Source organism: Oncorhynchus mykiss, chromosome 16, assembly GCF_013265735.2.
Source record: "Oncorhynchus mykiss isolate Arlee chromosome 16, USDA_OmykA_1.1, whole genome shotgun sequence".
NCBI classification, from domain to species: domain Eukaryota; kingdom Metazoa; phylum Chordata; class Actinopteri; order Salmoniformes; family Salmonidae; genus Oncorhynchus; species Oncorhynchus mykiss.
Genome location: NC_048580.1, coordinates 19,149,051 through 19,169,078, shown reverse-complemented (window position 1 = coordinate 19,169,078; position 20,028 = coordinate 19,149,051). Strand labels below are relative to the sequence as shown.

The 20,028-nt window shown below is 46.3% G+C and overlaps 2 protein-coding genes across 4 annotated transcripts in view; one reads left to right on the top strand and one right to left on the bottom strand.

Annotated features, from left to right (window-relative positions):
• Window positions 1-4,387, top strand: part of LOC110491536 (leucine zipper putative tumor suppressor 2 homolog) — a 45,716-nt gene extending 41,329 nt beyond the window's left edge. For all 3 annotated transcript variants that reach the window (XM_021565061.2, XM_021565059.2, XM_021565060.2), the window contains one exon: window positions 2,000-4,387. In XM_021565061.2, the coding sequence (XP_021420736.2) occupies window positions 2,000-2,752 (753 nt within the window). In that variant the 3' untranslated portion in view covers window positions 2,753-4,387. The remainder of the gene's footprint in view (window positions 1-1,999) is intronic.
• Window positions 4,264-19,071, bottom strand: LOC110491535 (PDZ domain-containing protein 7). Its single transcript, XM_021565058.2, has 16 exons — window positions 18,639-19,071; window positions 18,252-18,489; window positions 17,773-17,910; window positions 11,213-11,387; window positions 10,301-10,483; window positions 9,970-10,117; window positions 9,129-9,189; window positions 8,534-8,947; window positions 8,227-8,391; window positions 7,901-8,022; window positions 7,707-7,798; window positions 7,435-7,526; window positions 7,264-7,335; window positions 6,434-7,042; window positions 6,096-6,196; window positions 4,264-5,560 (listed from the first exon to the last, which is right to left on the bottom strand). The coding sequence occupies exons 2-16, from the start codon at window positions 18,409-18,411 to the stop codon at window positions 5,417-5,419; spliced, it is 2,676 nt and encodes an 891-aa protein (XP_021420733.1). The 5' UTR covers window positions 18,412-18,489; window positions 18,639-19,071; the 3' UTR covers window positions 4,264-5,416.
• Window positions 19,072-20,028: the final 957 nt, after the last annotated feature.

The window sequence follows — 20,028 nt, the reverse complement described above, 5'->3', positions numbered from 1 at the left end:
AAAAAGTCAAGGAGTCTGAATACTTTCCGAATGCACTATATATATTGTCATATATCTTAACATATTCATAGGACTTAATTTGTGGTGTGATTCCTTTATATATTAATGATGGGTCGTTCACCAACAAACGGCTCTTTTTGAACAGATCTTTTTGGTGAATGTCGGGAACCGAATCGGATTTGTGAAAGAGCCGTTCATTTCACTCCCTGATTTTGCATACTGTTACAACTGCTTTTTAAGCTCACGATTTATCTGCAGATAAGTTATAAAAACATTCTGTAATTCCTCACTGCAGGAACAATCGAAAGTGAGGAGAGAGACTCTATTCTGGTCCACATGCATTTTTTTTCAGTGTATTCAAATTTCTTCATATTATTTTGCGTGGCCGTCTAATTATTTGGTCAGGTAAAAATGTATTTGAACTCGGATGTCACGATCTGACATGGCAGGCAACTTTATAGGTTTAACATAAGATAGTTGCTATTTTTGTCATGGTTTTGTCATGGCATGGTACATTTCTAAGCACTAATGAACGAAGAGCCGTTTGTGAGCCAAATGGACAGTTCTTTTAGCTGAACGGAGCCAAATGATCCGGCTCACCAAAAAGACTCGGAATGCCCATCACTGCTATACACTGTGTGTGTAGAAAACATTAGGAACACCTGCTTTTTCCATGACGCAGACCAGGGATGGGCAACTCCAGTCCTCGGGGGCCGGGGTGGTGTCACACTTTTCTCCATCCCTAGCAAACACTGCTGATTTTAAAGTAATTGCGTTCTAAACTGAAGATCGTGATTAGTTGAAAATTGAAGTCAGGTGTGTTAGCTGGGGAAAAAGCGTGACGCCAATCAGGCCCTCGAGGACTGGAGTTGCCTACCCCTGACAAACTAACCAGGTGAAAGCTATGAGCCCTTATTGATCCACTTCAATCAGTGCAGATGAAGGGGATGAGATCGGTGAAAGAAGGATTTTTAAGCCTTGACATGGATTGTGTATGTGTGCCATTCAGAGGGTGAATGGGGGGGAAAAATCTAAAGATTTAAGTGCCTTTGAACGGGGTATGGTAGTGCCAGGCGCACAGGTTTGAGTGTGTCGAGTGTGTCAAGAACTGCAACGCTGCTGTTTTTTTCACGCTGCGTATCAAGAATGGTCCATCACCCAAAGGACATCGAGCCAACTTGACACCAGCATTGGAGTCAGCATGGGCCAGCATCCCTGTGGAACGCTTTCGACACCTTGTTGTCCATGCCCTGACAGACATCTCTGTATGCCCATCGCAAGACCCACTGGTTGATGCTTATTTATAAAACCCTCTTAGGCCTCACTCCCCCCTATCTGAGATATCTACTGCAGTTCTCATCCTCCACATACAACACCCGTTCTGCCAGTCACATTCTGTTTAAGGTCCCCAAAGCGCGCATATCCCTGGGTCGCTCCTCTTTTCAGTTCGCTGCAGCTAGCGGCTGGAACGAGCTGCAACAAACACCCCCAACTGGACAGTTTTATCTCAATCTCTTCATTCAAAGACTCAATCATGGACACTCTTACTGACAGTTGTGGCTGCTTTGCGTGATGTATTGTTCTCTACCTTCTTGCCCATTGTGCTGTTGTCTGTTCCCAATAATGTTTACCATGTTTTGTGCTGCTACCATGTTGTGTTGCTACCATGCTGTGTTGTCATGTGTTTCTGCCTTGCTATGTTGTCTTATGTCTCTCTTTATGTAGGTGTGTGGTCTCTCTTATTGTGATGTGTTTTGTCCTATATTTATTGTGTGTGTGTGTGTGTGTGTGTGTGTAATATATTTTAATCCCAGGCCCCCGTCCCCTTTTGGTAGGCCTTTATTGTAAATAAGAATTAGTTCTTAACTGACTTGCCTAGTTAAATAAAGGGTAGAAAAAATAAAAAATGTAGGCTGTTCTGAGGGCGAAACTCAATATTAGGAAGGTGTTCCTAATGTTGTGTACACTGTGTATATGACACTAGTTGTGTTTCCTACAGGTGTGTCAGAAGTCTGGGGAGATCTCCTTGCTGAAGCAGCAGCTGAAGGATGTCCAGGGGGAGCTGGCTCAGCGCGTGGGGGAGATTGTCTCTCTGCGTGGCCAGCTTCGGGACTCCCGTGGCGAGCTCGCCACAAGCCAGGCCCTGCTACAAGAGGCCACCTCTGCCGGCCTCCTGCGTACCCTGGAGCTGGAGGTGTGCCAGAACGAGCTGCAGCGCCGCAAGAGTGAGGCCCAGCTCCTCCGCCAGAAGGTGGGCCGCCTGGAGGAGGAGACGGCCCGCCTCCGCCCTGACGCCGCGGCCAATCAGACAAGCCCCCAGGCCCCCGCCCACAATGGTAGTGGAGGCAGGCAGTGCCAGGCCTTCCCTGAGGGGGAGGAGCCACATTTGTTGACCTATGAGAGCGACGAGGCCAAGGCCAAGCGGGCCTATGAGAGCGAGGCCCTCCAAAGCCTCCGGGTGCAGATGGAGAGTCTGAGGGCGGAGTTAGCCACAGAACGCCAGCGGGGGGAGGAGCAGGCGTGCAGCTTTGAGGAGGAGCACAGGGTCTGGCAGGAGGAAAAGGACAAGGTGATCCAGTACCAGAAACAGCTGCAGCAGAACTACGTGGGGATGTACCGGAAGAACCGGGAGCTGGAGGGAATGCTGCGGGAGCTCAGTCTAGAACTGGAGACCCGGGACGAGCTGGAGGAGCAGGACGAAGGCAGCGGCAACGAGATCAACTTTGACGAGATCACCGCTACTGAGATCTGACACCACCACCTTCTCTCTCTGTGTGTCTCCCTCTCTCTATCCGCCATATGCATGTGATCCACTAGGAGCATCTACAGGAAGCCAAGAGAGCCTCTATAATTGCTTAGTAGGTCACTTCAGAATCCTTCAGTAGGTCTCCATCAGGGTCAGTATGGTATGTAAGCAGTCTTTTTATAGTTGGTCTACTCTGCCTATGTTCCTGCGCTTCCACTTCGTCTTATTATGGTTGACTCCCTCTGGCTAATGTCGACGCACGCGCACACACACTTCCACAAAAGAATGCGCACACACACACACAGCGGCTGTTTCTAGTCTATATTTCAAAATGCAGTTGGAGCATGGACATTCTAAGCAGATATGACTCATTTGGTTTGTTTCCTTACCTTTTTAAGATTAAGCTGGGCTTATTGTGTTAAATCTAATAGAAGACTACCAACATCTCTAAGACCTTGATATTAAGCACACTAACGTACCACTGCGACAAGCAGCTTTGGAGGGTTGAATTTATTGGGCCTTTCTGGAACTGGAGCAACCCAATTTCAGCCCTTATTGGCTTTAAATCGTACAAACGCAGTGTGATCTGATGTGACAGTGGGGGAGTACGCTGACCCGGGAGAGTGATGGAGTCAGATGAGTCTTGTACAGCGTGGAGGAGATAAATCCTGTCTTTCTGTGGTATTCACTGAACATCATGTAACTCCTCCTATTCCCTAGAAATGTGTCCTTCCTCCTTATTCACTGTGTGTGTTCTTGGGAGGTAGAGCCTGATAACACTTTTCTTCTGAGTGTTCTCAAATACAACAGGTTCATTGGCAAAAAAAAAAAGAAGGGAAGCGCTTCAATGTTACGATTACCAAAGGTCTCCTCATTCCATGACATATTTGAGTATCTAAATATGGACATTAGTGATCTCGAATTTCCCTATTACACACACACACACATGATGTCATTTCATTCGGAATCTGCACAGTATCTTCAGCGAGCAAAACGGACACTGTGGAAATTCAAAAGGAAACATGTTATTAAAGCACACTCCGATATGCTTTCTATTGTTGTGAAGATAATCTGCTTTCCCTTTTTGTGATCTGTCTCTCGCAGAAGTACAATAGCATGGATGGATTCATCTCTGTGGATCGTTGTTTCTCTGAAAATATTTGTATGCAGCTCTGGCCGTTTTGTGAACGTGCTTTTTGTACAGGTGAGAGGAGCTTGGTCTTTTATAAAGTCAAATTAGACTGGCCAAACTATGACTGTTATCTTTTCAAATTCTGTATAAAGAAGTACACCCATTCACAAAAGAAAGACACTTACTGTAAATGTCCCCCATATCGCTGTTAACCCTTCATTGTAGATATCCCTAGTACTGACAAATCACATATGGGGAAATATAGATATGATCTATTTCAAAATAAACATAGCCACTGTGAATAGACCAAAGCAATGTCCCATGTCCTGTTGGGTCCTTACAGTACCATGTCTGCATATTGACGTTTGAGTGAATGCCCCTTCCATGGTTCAATATTCCATTTTTTTTTAATCCACAGTATTTGTATGAAGACATTAAATGTATATTTTCATGCTGTAAATGTATTGTACCAACTGACTGTTTTTAATAAAACCATTGATAAAAACGCATAGCTGCTTTTAAATGGCTTACTGATTTGACATCTGTTAGATGCTCTTTATTTTATGTTAAGTCCTGTTTATACAGTGTGCTAACATGTCACTCTCCTGTACCCAGATTGTGTGGCCTGTAGACATACATTTCACCAAGAATTGGAGAAACTCAGGTCATGTTTACACCTGATATTAACATGTGACTTTCCAATCAAGAGGAACACTATCAGTTTATGGCTCGGTGTGTCTATACATGGTAATAACATTACCATCAACTGACAGGTGGATCCAAGCCTGCCATCTTCTGGTCACAAGCAGGTGTGCTAGCCACTGCTCCACACTGGCTCAGACCATAGCCAATGATAGAGGCCTCTAGTGGCCAAAAGGCTGTAATTAGCATGAGCTGATCCCTCCTGGTGAGACTGGAGTCATGTTCAACTGAGTCATCAGGAGAGATCTGCCAATCTTGAAGAAGAAAATTGACTACTTCAAAATGGAGATTGCCTCAATGGTGCTGCCCATGCTGTCACAGGCGCTATAATGGCACATAGAGGACTCATCTTTGTCTATCTATCTCTATGGCTCGGACAGACACCATTCGTTCAGTTCACAGGGGTCCTGGAAGGCACTCGGATTACAGTTTGCATAAATTAGCCAGTGTGTTTAAATGACTTAAGTAAAGTATTGTCCTAAGAAATATGTGTATTTATTTTACATCATTTGTGAAAGTCTAATGTGATAATTAATACATTATAACAAATAATGAAAAGTGAAAGATTGTGTGAACTGGCGCTTTAGGCCAGCACACACATCACTGGCTGCTGGTTCCCATGGCAGCAGGTCTCTTAGTCCCTTCATTTGATTGACTAGAGCCTTCTTGTTCACCATAGAGGAAACAGGAGTTTCCTATTAACCCACAGAATTCCTTCAGATCGTCACTTTTCACTCCTCACTCTTTTCCCCTTCTTCCAACACACTGTAGTTCTGTTTGTGTTGTTTCTAGTCTCTTTAGGTCTTGGGCCTCCAGGTCAAAGACCCAGTCTTGGGTCAAGGGCTTTTGGGGACTTTGACTATAAACACCATGGGGTCTTTGGCCTTGTTGCTGAAAGCCCTGCGGATGATCTCCACAGCGTGGGGGTGAGTCACGCCCTGCAGGGACACTCCATCCACTGACACCAGCTCAAATCCAGCCTGGGGATGCAACCAGAGGAAGGAAGGTTAGAGAGAATAAATTTGTCTTGTGCATGCTCTGTTGCTCTAGTTTGTGCACAAACACGCACACACACACATTGCCGTCTTTCAATTCAACATCACGTTACGTTGTTATTTGAGCTCAAAAACATAATTCTGATTGCATTGCTCTCTGTTCTCTTTCTATAATGTGGTGCCAGCGTCTAAATGCACCGGTTCAAAACATGCGTTACGCAAATAATCTAAACCCCCCCCCTCCCTCTACTCTGCCCTCAAATAAAAGAGCTCCTCCATAAGGCTTATTATAACAAGGATCTCTTGAGATGACCTTGGGCCTCTATCTCATCACTATGTTTGATTTCATCCCTAGCTACATTCATATTTCCATTAATCAGGTCAATTCAAATTAGTTGGAAAAGATCTGAATGGAATGTGTGGTGTGATGTTCATAAGGTGAAATGGTGGTTTGAATGGTGGTTTATGGGTCATGTTGCAATGAGACCGGTTGTAGCCTTAGAGTTTAGAACAGGTGTACCTTCAGGACTTCACACGTGGAGGCGGCTCCTCCTGGGAAGATCTTCTCTATCTTCACCACCGGCTGCACCTTAGACTCCATCCCACCAGAGATACTGATCCCTGGACCAGTAAAACAAAGGCATTATTACATACGTAATCAATCAAAAATGTGTTGAATTGTATGAGTGAAACATCACATTTGCATTGGCTCTGTTGTAAGAGCTACTTTGCTGACCCCTTTCTCTGTAATATGCATTTATGAATGAATTATTATAGAAGTACTGGAGGTGCAACTGTTTGGTAAACCATGAGGACGGCAAGCTGACAAAGTGACATAGGAATTTTACACAAACTCACCCAGTGACTGCTTAGTCTTGGAGATGCTGACGGTTTTGAACTCGTACTCTATGACCGGAGCGCTGCCATTGAGGCCATTCTCAGAGGAGCTGGGATGACCGTTCACCTGCTCCCTTCCCAACCCCTCTGCTGTGAAGTCAGCGTCCAGGCCAGAGCCAAACACCTGGGACAACGGGGGCCTGCTGCGTCGAGGAGCGCTCTGCAGAGTGAACACAGTTTCTTTCTCCTTTTTACCCTTGGAAGTCCCATTCCTGAAGGGAGACCTCCCCCGCTCTGAGATGGTATCTCCCTGGTCCATTGACACATCAAAGTGGACGGAGCGGACCGTACCACTGTGTCCTCGTAGCGGGGAGTGGGGGTCGGTGGTATTGCTGTGGGCCAGCAGCCAGTTAGGGAGCAGGGGGCTGACGGAGAGAGGACGGAGGGAGTCTGAGGAGGCGTAGCCATCCACTGGGACGTCCAGCAGGGGGGGGAATGCTCTGGAGGTATGGGTGTGCTGCTGCCGGGGACTCTGGGACGCAGACAGACGCAGCCGCTCTAGCTCCTCCAGCAGCTGGCTCTCCCTCTCCACCTCCTGGGCACTGTGGAGCTCAAAGCCACCCTGGAAGTCTACATGGGGATTCAGGAGTCAGTAACAACCAAGATCCTGGAGAGCAGACTTGTGTTCCAACACGACTTTAAAACCAGTTTCCATTAATCATGGTCTTCAACCTGAACCACAATTAGTTGAATCAGGTGTGACGGTGCCGGGCTGGAACAAAAGCCTGCACTTCCTCCCCAAAGAATGAATTAAAGAAACACTGCAATACTGTAGATGGGACCGTACTGACCTGGAATGGGGGTGATGAGGTGTCGCCTGGGAGCTCGTCCAGACTGGGGGGAGCGCAGAAGTGGGGATCTGACTACATGATAAAGGGGTAATTTAAAGAATGGAAACGCTTTCCTTTTAAATGTATGGGTAGTGTGTACATTACTCTATGAATATGCATGTCTTTCCTCACCAGAACGGTACTTCAAGATATCATAGGCCTCCACTTCGAATGGGACCACCATGTTGTTGAAAAGCCCTAGGTCAGCTGGAGGCAGCAGCATTCTAAAGCGGGAGACAGAGTTATTAGCTTATAAAAAGAACAGGATTGTTTTCATTGTCCAGTCATCAAATAATTGGATTTGTGAGTTAAGCCGAATGCTAAATCCGTCAACTGGCCGCTCCCCTTCCTATCTAAATCCTTAAAGTGAATGTTGTTACTATTATTGTTGCCTCTCTGTGTACCTGATCTCTCTCAGCAGCAGCAGCTTCTCAGGCCGGTCCAGCACGGCCAGCAGGTGGCGCACCAGGTTCTCCACCACACGCTCTGTTATGTACTGCAAGAAAATAGTGACTATAACACACAGCATGCAAAAATCCATGGAATAAGGATGATAACAGTTCATATTTTCGGTGCCCCTCCTGCCCAGGCCCCATACCCGTCGGCAGGTCTTCATGACGGAGGCCACCTCGTCCTCACTCAGCAGCCTGCGGGCCATGCCCTCCACCACCCCCAGCATCTCTGGGTCCGGCCCGCTGGGTCTGCGCCTGCGCTCCCCATCTAGGGACATAACCAACACCCAGCTGATTGTAGAATACCAACTGAACTCTATAACAAACTAACCCTGGTTTTAGCCATACTTATACTCACAGACACATTGACTCGCAATGACAGAGTAAAATTCCGGTTGAAATAACAGCTAGTTGCACCATTGACTAACATTATTCTCTTATAGTCTACAGGATCATTGAAGGTACTACTAACCTCCACCTGCCCCAGATTTGGGGGGGGACTTGGAGCGCCCCTTGGAGGTGTCTCTCCTGCGACCCCTGAACAGCAGGTTGACAAAGGTCTTGGAGCGCTGTAGGGTGCTCCTCTCAGGATTCTTCCCTCCTTTCTGCTGTTTCCTCTGCTTCGTCTGCTTCACCTCTATGGCAGGACAGGAAGGAGACAGGGCCTCAACCAAACCAGACTACACTCAGTCATTTTACAAAAACAGGTTCTTCTGAGTTGTCCAATCGTTGCAGTAAAATCCCTTTCTATCTAAACCAGTCCACCACTCTGGCCTCACCTGCTACAGTGACCTGGCTCTGGGAGCGATGGATGGGCTGACTCGGTCTACTGAGGGCCATTAGGACGGCCGTTTTGGGGGACTCTCCTCTCCCCCTGCCTCCCTCCCCCCGGATGACCGAGTCCTGCAGGAGGGTGGTGGCCCCCAGGCTGTGGCTAGTGTCCGCACCCATCCTGTGAGGCGAGGGGTCGGTCTGGATGGCGGTGTCAGTGCACTGGCCAGACCCAGACGTCTGGTCCTCAGTAGAGATACAGACGTCCACCATGTCCATGCCGAAGGGCAGGCTGGGGGGGAACATGACCTGAGACAGTCCGCTCAGAGAGGAGATGGGAGTCCCAGAGGACAAGGATGAGGCAGAGGAGTTGGAGTCCGAGCCCTGGGAGGAAGACTGCCGAGTCCCATTGCCACTGGCCACTGAGAGGGAGGAGACACACACATCAGCACAGATAGTGTTTGTTTTGGATTGTTTGTGAGGAAAATATATATTCAAAAATAAAAGTTACCAAAAGTCACCAGTGGCACGTTGCTTTCTTAAATAATTCAAAAACACACCTGAAACATAATATAGGCTACATGAGGTAAGATGGTTACATACACTTGTTAAGCCATCTGTATTCTGCCACCATCTCCTTGTAGGCAGGGTATCGTCCCGCTTCCTGCAAAGATGCGGCCAGAGATATGCAAATAGGTTACAGTAGAGTTCTTGACCCGTTCACAGGATCAAGAGTAACTCTAGAACCACAAAGACAGAGTCATATATAACGTAGAGAAAGAGCAGCAAAAAGGTCCACACGTCCACAACAAGCAATGGAAATCGCTTTCTTCCCAACACATATTCCACCTTTGACATGCTTCGTACTGTTATTTTCCCTAGTACTGGTAATAGTGTTTCCCTTTTTAAAGAGGGGCCAAGGCGAGGTAAAGAATTGGAGAACATTAAGGTACAAAACGCGCCTGTGTGCTTTTGACCATCACCTGATCCTGGCCCGAGCTGCCTGGTGAATAATGCATGCGGCCTGGCTATTTTTCACAGGGTGAAACCCAACCCGCCACAGGTAAAGTGAGCGAGCAATATTACGACTGTACGCCAGCTGTCTGCCCTGCCACGCAACCTGCTCTCTTGGTGTGTGTACTGTAGTAACGGTGTCAGTGTGTGTGTGAGAGAGAGAGACCGTGAGTGAGTGACTGTGTGGGCCATTTTCACTGACCATTACAATTGGGCTACACACTTTCTCAATGGAGAGTAGTCATGGTTCATTCTGGAAGGTGATACACCTTCATTACCAGGTCATCAATACACCAAGAAGCATGGATCTCCACGCGTAAATATGAACGCAGCGGTGGAAAGAAATCTACAACAGTCTCATTTGGATCTATATTGAATCTCAGGCTCTAATAGTCTGTTTTCAAAGTCTTCGAAGGTCAACCTCACTCACCTTGATGGTCAGCATGATGTGTGTGTGGCTCTTCAGCACCTCCACGGCACTGCTGTGGCTGATGTCCTCAAAGCTTACACCGTTGGCCGCAAGGATCTGGTCGCCCATATTGATGCCGTTCCGTTCACCCAGACCGCCAGGATCCAATCTGACACAGCACACATCATTTTATCACTAAACAGAGCAGGGCATAAGAGTCCGGCACAGCACAGGAAATACAGACACTGCAAACTAAGCAAGGATTTCAATTCTGAATTCAAAAAGCGAGTTCAACTTTATTTCTAATGATTTCTTTGTTTCTCAAGCCGGAGATGTTGCAGTATGAGCCTACTTGGAGACGTAGATGCCCAGGCCGAACTCCTTGCCCCCTCGGATGTTGAAGCCCAGGCAGTAGTCATCTGAGGTGGTGTAGATGTGGATGATCCTCCGCAGGGCCCCATCTGAGCTGGCCACCGAGGCGGAGGGTGTACGCCCACTCTCCTCCACCACCATCCTACCGTGGATCAGATCCACCCTGCAATGGAGATATGTTATGGGGTCAAATGTTTTCGTGACGTATACTGGCACATATGGATACTCACTGCTTTATTATGAGTAATCAAACCATTGATATATACTGAGTGTACAAAACATTATGCTCTTTACATGAGACTGACCAGGTGAATCCAGGTGAAATCTATGATCCCTTAATAATGTCACTTGTTAAATGCACTTCAAATCAGTGTAGATGAAGGGGAGGAGACGGGTTAAAGAAGGATTTTTAAGCCTTGAGACAACTGAGACATGGATTGTGTATGTGCCATTCAGAGGGTGAATGGGCAAGACAAAATATTGAAGTGCCTTTAGACGGGGTATGGTAGTAGGTGCCAGGCACACGGGTTTGAGTCTGTCAAGAACTGCAACGCTGCTGTTTATTTTTACACTCAACACTCGGTGTATACTGGTGCATAAGGATATACACTGCAATAGAGTTATACTCACTAACATTTAGGCTAGGAGTAATCGAACCATTGATATATATACTGTATACATGTATCAAATACATGATCAGACCTATTTAAGTACTTAGACAGAACTATGGAATTTAAGTTGCTAATTAGATAAAGCTTTATTGACAGGATTCTAAATAGACAAAATCGAATCAGTAAGACAATTCAAGGGGTGAAAGGAACTCACAATTCCAAACTGTGGCTCTGAATTGACAGACAAAATGTGTAATTTATAATCGGAGGTCGGTGCTTACCAGGTTGTCTTCTCTTTGGAGTAGCGGATACCGGGTACTTTGCCCACACGTCTCACCACCATCCTCAGTCTGTTGTTCCCTGTCAGGACTTTAACTGCACTGCTCATAGTGATGCTCTCCAAGCTCACCCCATTCACTTCCACCAGCTTGTCCCCTACACACAGGCCTGCCTGCTCTGTGGACATATGCAGTGCATTCGTAAAGTATTCGGACCCCATGACTTTTTCCACATTTTGTTACGTTGCAGCCTTATTCTTCTAAAATATATATTTTTTTAAATCCATAAGTATTCAGACCCTTTACTCAGTACTTTAAAGCCCCTATGGCAGCGATTACAGCCTCAAGTCTTCTTGGGTATGACGCTATAAGCTTGGCACACCTGTATTTGGGGAGTTTCTCCCATCCTTTTCTGCAGATCCTCTCAAGCTCTGTCAGGTAGGATGGGGAGCGTCGCTGCACAGCTATGCTCGATCGGGTTCAAGTCCGGACTCTGGCTGGGCCACTCAAGGACATTCAGAGATAAATTGCCATTGTAAAAATGGCGCCGGAGCAGAAGGCAGACGTTTTACGTGCCCCCAACCGATTGTGTATTTGTTCGTTTATGTGCGTTGTTTAACTTATTTTTGTACTTATTTTGTACATAATGTTGCCGCTACCATCTCTTATGACCGAAAATAACTTCTAGACATCAGGACTGCGATGACTCACCACGGACTAGCAGAATCCTTTTTCCTCTTTCACGACTCCGACGAGCCCGAGGCGGAGGATATACGGCTCCCTCTGGAACAGGCTCCGACCCCAGTGATCTGCGTGAAGAGGAGGTGGAGAAAGAGAGGCCGGAGGGCGAGCTGCCTTCTGAGGAGTAGGAGGTGATCGAATAAACCCCCACTCCCCTCAATTCTGCTCGCAAACATGCAATCTTTGAACAATAACATGGACGAGTTATTGGGAAGATTAAACTACCGACGGGACATTAAAAACTGTAACATCTTATGCTTCACGGAGTCGTGGCTGAGCGACGACAATATCAACATACAGCTGGCTGGCTGGTTATGCGATGTACCGGCAGGATAGAACAGCGGCGTCTGGTAAGACAAGGGTCGGCGGTCTATGTATTTTTGTAAACAACAGCTGGTGCACGATTATCTAAGGAAGTCTTGAGCCATTTTTTGTTTCACATGATAAGCTGCAGACCACATTACCTACCGAGAGAGTTTCATCTATATTCTTTGTAGCTGTTTACATACCACCACAGTCAGAGGCTGGCACTAAGCATTGCATGAGCTGTATTCCGCCATAAGCAAACAAGAAAACGCTCACCCAGAGGCGGCACTCCTAGTAGCCGGGGATTTTAATGCAGGGAAACTTAAATCAGTTTTACCTCATTTCTATCAACATGTTAAATGTGCAACCAGAGGGAAAAGAACTCTGGACCACCTATACTCCACACACAGAGATGCATACAACACTCTCACTCGCCCTCCATTTGGCAAGTCTGACCATAATTCTATCCTCCTGATTCCTGCTTACAAGCTAAAATTAAAGCAGGAAGCACCAGTGACTAGATCAATAAAAAAAGTGGTCAGATGAAGCAGATGCTAAGCTACAGGACTCTTTCGCTAGCACAGACTGGAATATGTTCCGGGATTCCTCCAATGGCATTGAGGAGTACACCACATCTGTCATTGACTTCATCAATAAGTGCATCGATGACGTCGTCAACCATAGTGACTGTACGTACAAGTCGGAAGTTTACATACACCATAGCCAAATACATTTAAACTCTGTCTTGGTCAGTTAGGATCACCACTTTATTTTAAGAATGTGAAATGTTAGAATAATAGTAGAGGGTGATTTATTTCAGCTTTTATTTATTTCATCACATTCCCAGTGAGTCAGAAGTTTACAAACGCTCAATTAGTATTTGGTAGCATTGCCTTTAAATTGTTTAACTTGGGTCAAACGTTTCGGGTAGCCTTCCACAAGCTTCCCACAATAAGTTGGGTGAATTTTGGCCCATGCCTCCTGACAGAGCTGGTGTAACTGAGTCAGGTTAGTAGGCCTCCTTGCTTGGACACACTTTTTCAGTTCTGCCCACAAATGTTCTATGGGATTGAGGTCAGGGCTTTGTGGTGGCCACTCCAATACCATGACTTTGTTGTCCTTAAGACATTTTGCCACAACTTTGGAAGTATGCTTGGGGGTCATTGTCCATTTGGAAGACCCGTTTGCGACCCAAACTTTAAGTTCCTGACTGATGTCTTGAGATGTTGCTTCAATATATCCACATAATTTTCCTTCCCTCATGATGCCATTTATTTTGTGAAGTGCACCAGTCCCTCCTGCAGCAAAGCACCCCAACAACATGATGCTGCCACCCCCGTGCTTCACTGTTGGGATGGTGTTCTTCAGGTTGCAAGCCTCCCCTTTTTTCCTCCAAACATAACGATGGTCATTATGGCCAAACAGTTATATTATTGTGTCATCACACCAGAGGACATTTCTCCAAAAAGTACGATCATTGTCCCCATGTGCAGTTGCAAACCGTAGTCTGGCTTTTTTATGGCGATTTTGGAGCAGTGGCTTCTTTCTTGCTGAGCGGCCTTCCAGGTTATGTCGATATAGGACTCGTTTTACTGTGACTATAGATACTTTTGTACCCGTTTCCTCCAGCATCTTCACAAGGTCCTTTGCTGTTGTTCTGGGATTGATTTGCACTTTTTGCACCAAAGTACGTTCTTCTCTAGGAGACAGAACACGTCTCCTTCCTGAGCGGTATGACGGCTGCTTGGTCCCATGGTGCTTATACTTGCGTACTATTGTTTGTAAAGATGAAAGTGGTACCTTCAAGCGTTTGGAAATTGCTCCCAATGATGAACCAGACTTGTGGAGGTCTACAATTATTTTTCTGAGGTCTTGGCTGATTTCTTTTGATTTTCCCATGATGTCAGCCAAAGAGGCACTGAGTTTGAAGGTAGGCCTTGAAATACATCCACAGGTAGATCTCAAATTGACTCAAATTATGTCAATTAGCCTATCAGAAGCTTCTAAAGCCATGACATAATTTTCTGGGCTGTTTAAAGGCACAGTCAACTTAGTGTATGTAAACTTCTGACCCACTGGAATTGTGATACAGTGAATTATAAGTGAAATAATATGTCTGTAAACAATTGTTGGAAAAATGACTTGTGTCATGCACAAAGTAGATGTCCTAACCGACTTGCCGAAACTATAATTTGTTAACAAGGAATGTGTGGAGAGGTTGAAAAACGAGTTTTAATGACTCCAACCTAAGTGTATGTAAACTTCCAACTTCAACTGTACATACCCCAACCAGAAACCATAGATTACAGGCAGCATCCACACTGAGCTAAAGGCTACAGCTGCTGCTTTCAAGGAGCGGGACTCTAATAAGAAATTCCGCTATGCCCTCCGATGAACCATCAAACAGGCAAAGCTTCAATACAGGACTAAGATCGAGTCATACTACACCGGCTCTGACGCTCGTTGGCAGGACCTGCAAACCATTACAGACTAGAAAGGGAAGCACAGCCGAGAGCTGCCCAGTGACACGAGCCTACTGGATGAGCTAAACCACTTCTATGCTAGCTTTGAGGCAAATAACACTGAAACATGCATGAGACGACCAGCTGAACTGGAAGACTGTGTAATCACGCTCTCCACAGCCGATGTGAGTAAGACCTTTAGACAGGTCAACAGTCACAAGGCTACAGGGCCAGACAGATTACCAGGACGTGTACTGCGAGCATGCGCTGACCAACTAGAAAGTGTCTTCACTGACATTTTCAACCTCTCCCTGTCCGAGTCTGTAATACCAACATGTTTTAAGCAAACCACCATAGTGCCTGTGCCCAAGAACACTAAGGTAACCTGCCTAAATGAATACTGGTCATGGCTCACATCAACACCATCAACCCTAGACCCACTCCAATTTGCATACCGCCCCAACAGATCCACAGATGATGCCGTATCTATTGCACTCCACACTGCTCTTTCCCACCTGGACAGAAGGAACACCTATGTGAGAATGCTATTCATTGACGACAGCTCAGCGTCGTGCCCTCAAAGCTCATCAATAAGCTAAGGACCCTGGGACCAAACACTTCCCTCTGCAACTGGATCCTGGACTTCCTGACGGGCTGCCCCAGACATCCGCCACGCTGACCCTGACCGTGCTCAGCCCCCTCCTGGTGCTCAGCCCCCTCCTGTACTCCCTGTTCACTCATGACTGCACGGCCAGGCACGACTCAACACCATCATTAAATTTGGCAATGACACAACAGTAGGCCTGATCACCGACAACAACGAGACAGCCTATAGGGAGGAGGTCAGAGACCTGGCCGTGTGGTGCCAGGACAACAACCTCTCCCTCAATGTGATCAAGATAAAGGAGATGATTGAGGGTTACAGGAAAAAGAGGACCGAGCATGCCCCCATTCTCATCGACGGGGATGCAATGGAGCAGGTTGAGAGCTTCAAGTTCCTTGGTGTCCACATCACCAACAAACTAACATGATCCAAGCACACTATGACAGTCGTGAAGCGGTCATGACAAAACCTATTCCCCCTCAGGAGACTGAAAATATTTGGCATGGGTCCTCAGATCATCAAAAGGTTCTACAGCTGCACCATCGAGAGCATCACTGCCTGGTATGGCAACTGCTCGGCCTCCGACCGCAAGGCACTACAGAGGGTAGTGCAAACGGCCCAGTACATCACTGGGGCCAGGCTTCCTGCCATCCAGGACCTCTGTACCAGGCGGTGTCAGAGGAAGGCCCTGAAAATTGTCAAAGACTCCAGCCGCCCTAGTCATAGACTGTTCTCTCTGCTACCACATGGCAAGTGGTACTGGAGTGCCAAGTCTAGGTCCAAGAGGCTTCTAAACAGCTTCTACCCCCAAGCCATAAGACTCCTGAACATCTAGTCAAATGGCCACCCAGACTATTCACATTGCCCCCTCCCCCCTCTCCACACCACTGCCACTCTCTGTTGTCATCTATGCATAGTCAATTTAATTAACTCTGTCTACATGTACATACTACCTCAACTAACCGGTGCCCTTACACATTGACTCTGTACCGGCACATCCCTGTATATATTATTTTTTACTGCTCCTCTTTAATTACCTGTTACTTTTCTCTTATTCTTATCCATGTTTTTTTTTAACCTGCACTGTCGGTTAGGGGCTCGTAAGTAAGCATTTCACTGTAAGGTCTACACCTGTTGATTTGTCCCAAAGTCACTCCTGCGTTGTCTTGGCTGTGTGTTTAGGGCTGTTGTCCTGTTGGAATGTGAACCTTCTCCCCAGTCTGAGGTCCTGAGCGCTCTGGAGCAGGTTTTCATCAAGGATCTCTCTGTACTTTGCTCCGTTCATCTGTCCCTCGATCCTGACTAGTCTCCCAGTCCCTGCCGCTGAATAACATACCCACAGCATGATGCTTCCACCACCATGCTTCACCGTAAGGATGGTGCCAGGTTTCCTCCAGACGTGAAGCTTGGCATTCAGGCCAAAGAGTTCAATCTTGGTTTCATCAGACCAGAGAATCTTGTTTCTCATGGTCTGAGAGTCCTTTCGGTGCCTTTTGGCAAACTCCAAGCATGCTGTCATGTGCCCTTTACTGAGGAGTGGCTTCCTTCTGGCCACTCCAACATAAAGGCGTGATTGGTGGAGTGCTGCAGAGATGGTTGTCCTTCTGGAAGGTTCTTCATCAACACAAAGGAACTCTGGAGCACTGTCAGAGTCACCATCGGGTTCTTGGTCACCTCCCTGACCAAGGCTCTTCTCCCCCGATTGCTCAGTTTGACAGGGATGGCAGCTCTAGGAAGAGTCTTGGTGGTTCCAAACATCTTCCATTTAAGAATGATGGAGGCCACTGTGTTCTTGGGGACCTTCAATGCTGCAGAAAACTTTTGGTACCCTTCCCCAGATCTGTGCCTCTACACAATCCTGTCTCGAAGCTCTACAGACAATTCCTTCGACCTCATGACTTGGTTTTTGCTCTGACATGCACTGTCAACTGTGGAACCTTATATAGACAGGTGTGTGCCTTTCCAAATCATGTCCAATCAATTTAATTTATCACAGGTGGACTCCAATCAAGTTGTAGAAACATCTCAAGGATGATCAATGGAAACAGGATGCACCTGAGCTCAATTATGAGTCTCATTTCAAAGGGTCTGAATACTTAAATATTTGCATTTATTTATTTGTAAACATTTCTAAAAACCTATTTTCGCTTTGTTGTTATGGGGTATTGTGTGTAGATTGATGATGGGAAAAAATGATTTAATACATTTTAGAATAAGGTTGTAACGTAACAAAATGTGGAAGACGTCAAGGGGTCTGAATACTTTCCGAATGCACTGTACAGTACATGCATAGACACAGACATTCAGATGCAGACGCTCACACACACACAGTCGGTCTCTCAATTTAAAAACAGTCAAGGTAGAACTGTGTCACTCATGTTATGTCACACCTGTCATGTGTAGACTAAATGTGTAACACAGATATATAGTTGTCTGGATGTATTGCTTACCTGCGGAGCTGTTGTCCTCTACCTTGCTGACAAAGATGCTGAGGCCGTGCTCTGAGCCTCCACGCACGCTGAAGCCCAGCCTGCCGTCCTCACTCTTATCCACTGTGACCGTATGGATGTCCTCACTGTCATCTCCACCTGACAAACACGTGATAGATCAATACAGATACTACCAGGTGAACTCCAAGAGGAAATTCTGTTGTAAGTTTGAGTGACACTTTGACAATATAAGGGATCACAAAAAGGCACCTTTTGCCTGTATGTCTTACAGGGTTAATTTTATGCCACAATTTATAATCTGTCTTCAAAGAGCTGAACACATTAATTAAGAAAACAAATGGTGCTTAACTTGTCTGTGTAGCAGTATATGGATTGTGATGAGGGGAAGCCTATATGCCAGACACTGTTCATGCCTTAGAGGGCACGATGATCTGATCTGAGCCAATCTCTGGTGTGGTGTATCAGAGCGGCAGCCTCACCGTCCACAGGAGAGTTGATGAGGATGACCCGGCCCATGGGGGAGGAAGATCGGATTCCCCGGCGCTGCTGCTGCTTCCGGAGGAGGTGGTGCGTAGCCGTGCCTGACCTCTGAGTCCCGGGGGCTGCGTCCCTGCGGGAGGGGTCTGACGAGTGAGCCATGGCCAGGAGCTGGGTCCTCTTTCACACACGCCTACCCAGTACACACTCCTCCAGGGGCTCAGCGCTGGATGAAGGAACCTAGAACAGAAGGAGATGGAGGCTCAGGGTTGATGAAACCAGATAATAGTACAATTCAATGGCTTGAAATTGTCATAAATGCATGCACCCGAAGCCAGAACATAAACTAGCAGAATATATTGGCACGATTGAGTAGCATGGTAACTTACCAGTGCAGATGGGTGGTTTGTGACATGTTGGCAGACCCTCCTCCTCCCTGGACTCACACTCTGGTCCATTCCTGGCCATGGTGAATCTCACTCCCCCGCCTAACACCATGAGAAACACAGACCTGTCCAGTGTATGCAGTAGGTCAGATATCATGCAGGGTCAGATACCTCATCCAATTTCGAATAACCAACCAAATGTTATGTGCGAACTGATACGGATACATGTTGCTCAATTATTTCCAAACATGCTGCAATTTCTTAGATCATATCGACTGTAGGTTGAGCAATGATGAACGGCTGAGCTCTTTTTTGATAACGGGTTCTTAAGCTTACTTTCATCAACATGCCTGACCCAATTACAGACACGATGTCACATGCTTTCGATGCCATGGATACCTTGGACTAAACTTAACCCAATGCGTGATAAACCCGGTGTCGTCATGAAGGAGGATTTCCCCCATGCGCCTACGGCTTGTTGGGACCTTGGACAGCGACGTTAAACTAACTGAGTAAATAGAATGCGCTGTAGGCAGCATTATGTTACTCAAGCATCCAAACTACTGGCATGTAAAGTAGGCCGGCCTTAAAGTACACTTTCCTTACTATCATATGTTTTATTAGAGATGCGTTATCTGCGTAGTTCGTCAACAACAGCAACAGCCTGGGAGCTGTACAATAGCCTACAATAGCCTACCGTGGCATGTCTTGCCATTTCTATATAGCCTAATTAAAATAAATAAATAAAATAAAGCACTCCGACAAAATGAATGGTACGGCTAATAAATACATTTATAAAAACTAAAGCGTTGATATTGTGCAGATATTCACCAGCACCATTTCACCAGCAATGACTGACTACTAAGTTGCTGGAAGTTGTTAACGTTACATTTAATTCACTCGACAGCATACAGATATCCTAGGATAAACTCAGGCTATTGTTTTACAGGATGTTTAAGTTTGAACATTACCTTTGTCCATGTTGTGTTGAATGACCTAGCTCACCTGGGAAAAGCACAAAGCTATCGAAGTCCCGCCCTCTCCATCAATGTGATAGGATGTCTTCATTTTGACTGGGACATAAAACTGCTTTCAGATTGGCTGCTGAACCAGCTCATCGTTCCTCTGCGTAGGAAATACAGGTAGGCAACTCATGGCAAATAGGCATACTATATCCTAATTTTATGAGCCATATTTTTATAAAAGCCATAATAATCCATTTCGATATCAAATAAAGGTATTTGATCAAATCCACTGTGTCCTGACATAAAAGCAGTCTTCATTTAGAGCGTTGGGCCAGTAACCGAAAGGTTGCCGAATCGAATCCCCGAACAGACAAGGGAAAAATCTGTCGTTCTGCCCCTGGTATCCCCCTTTCCCCATTGTTCATGTT

Bases quoted from the DNA above. Each gene is read 5' to 3' on its own strand.
- LOC110491535 (XM_021565058.2), bottom strand. From the start codon at position 18,411: ATGGCTCACTCGTCAGACCCCTCCCGCAGGGACGCAGCCCCCGGGACT. The intron at 17,911-18,251 runs GTGAGGCTGCCG...CGTGTTTGTCAG, and splicing joins CATCAACTCTCCTGTGGACG to GTGGAGATGACAGTGAGGAC. The intron at 8,023-8,226 runs GTTAGTAGTACC...TTATGTCCCTAG, and splicing joins CAAATCTGGGGCAGGTGGAG to ATGGGGAGCGCAGGCGCAGA.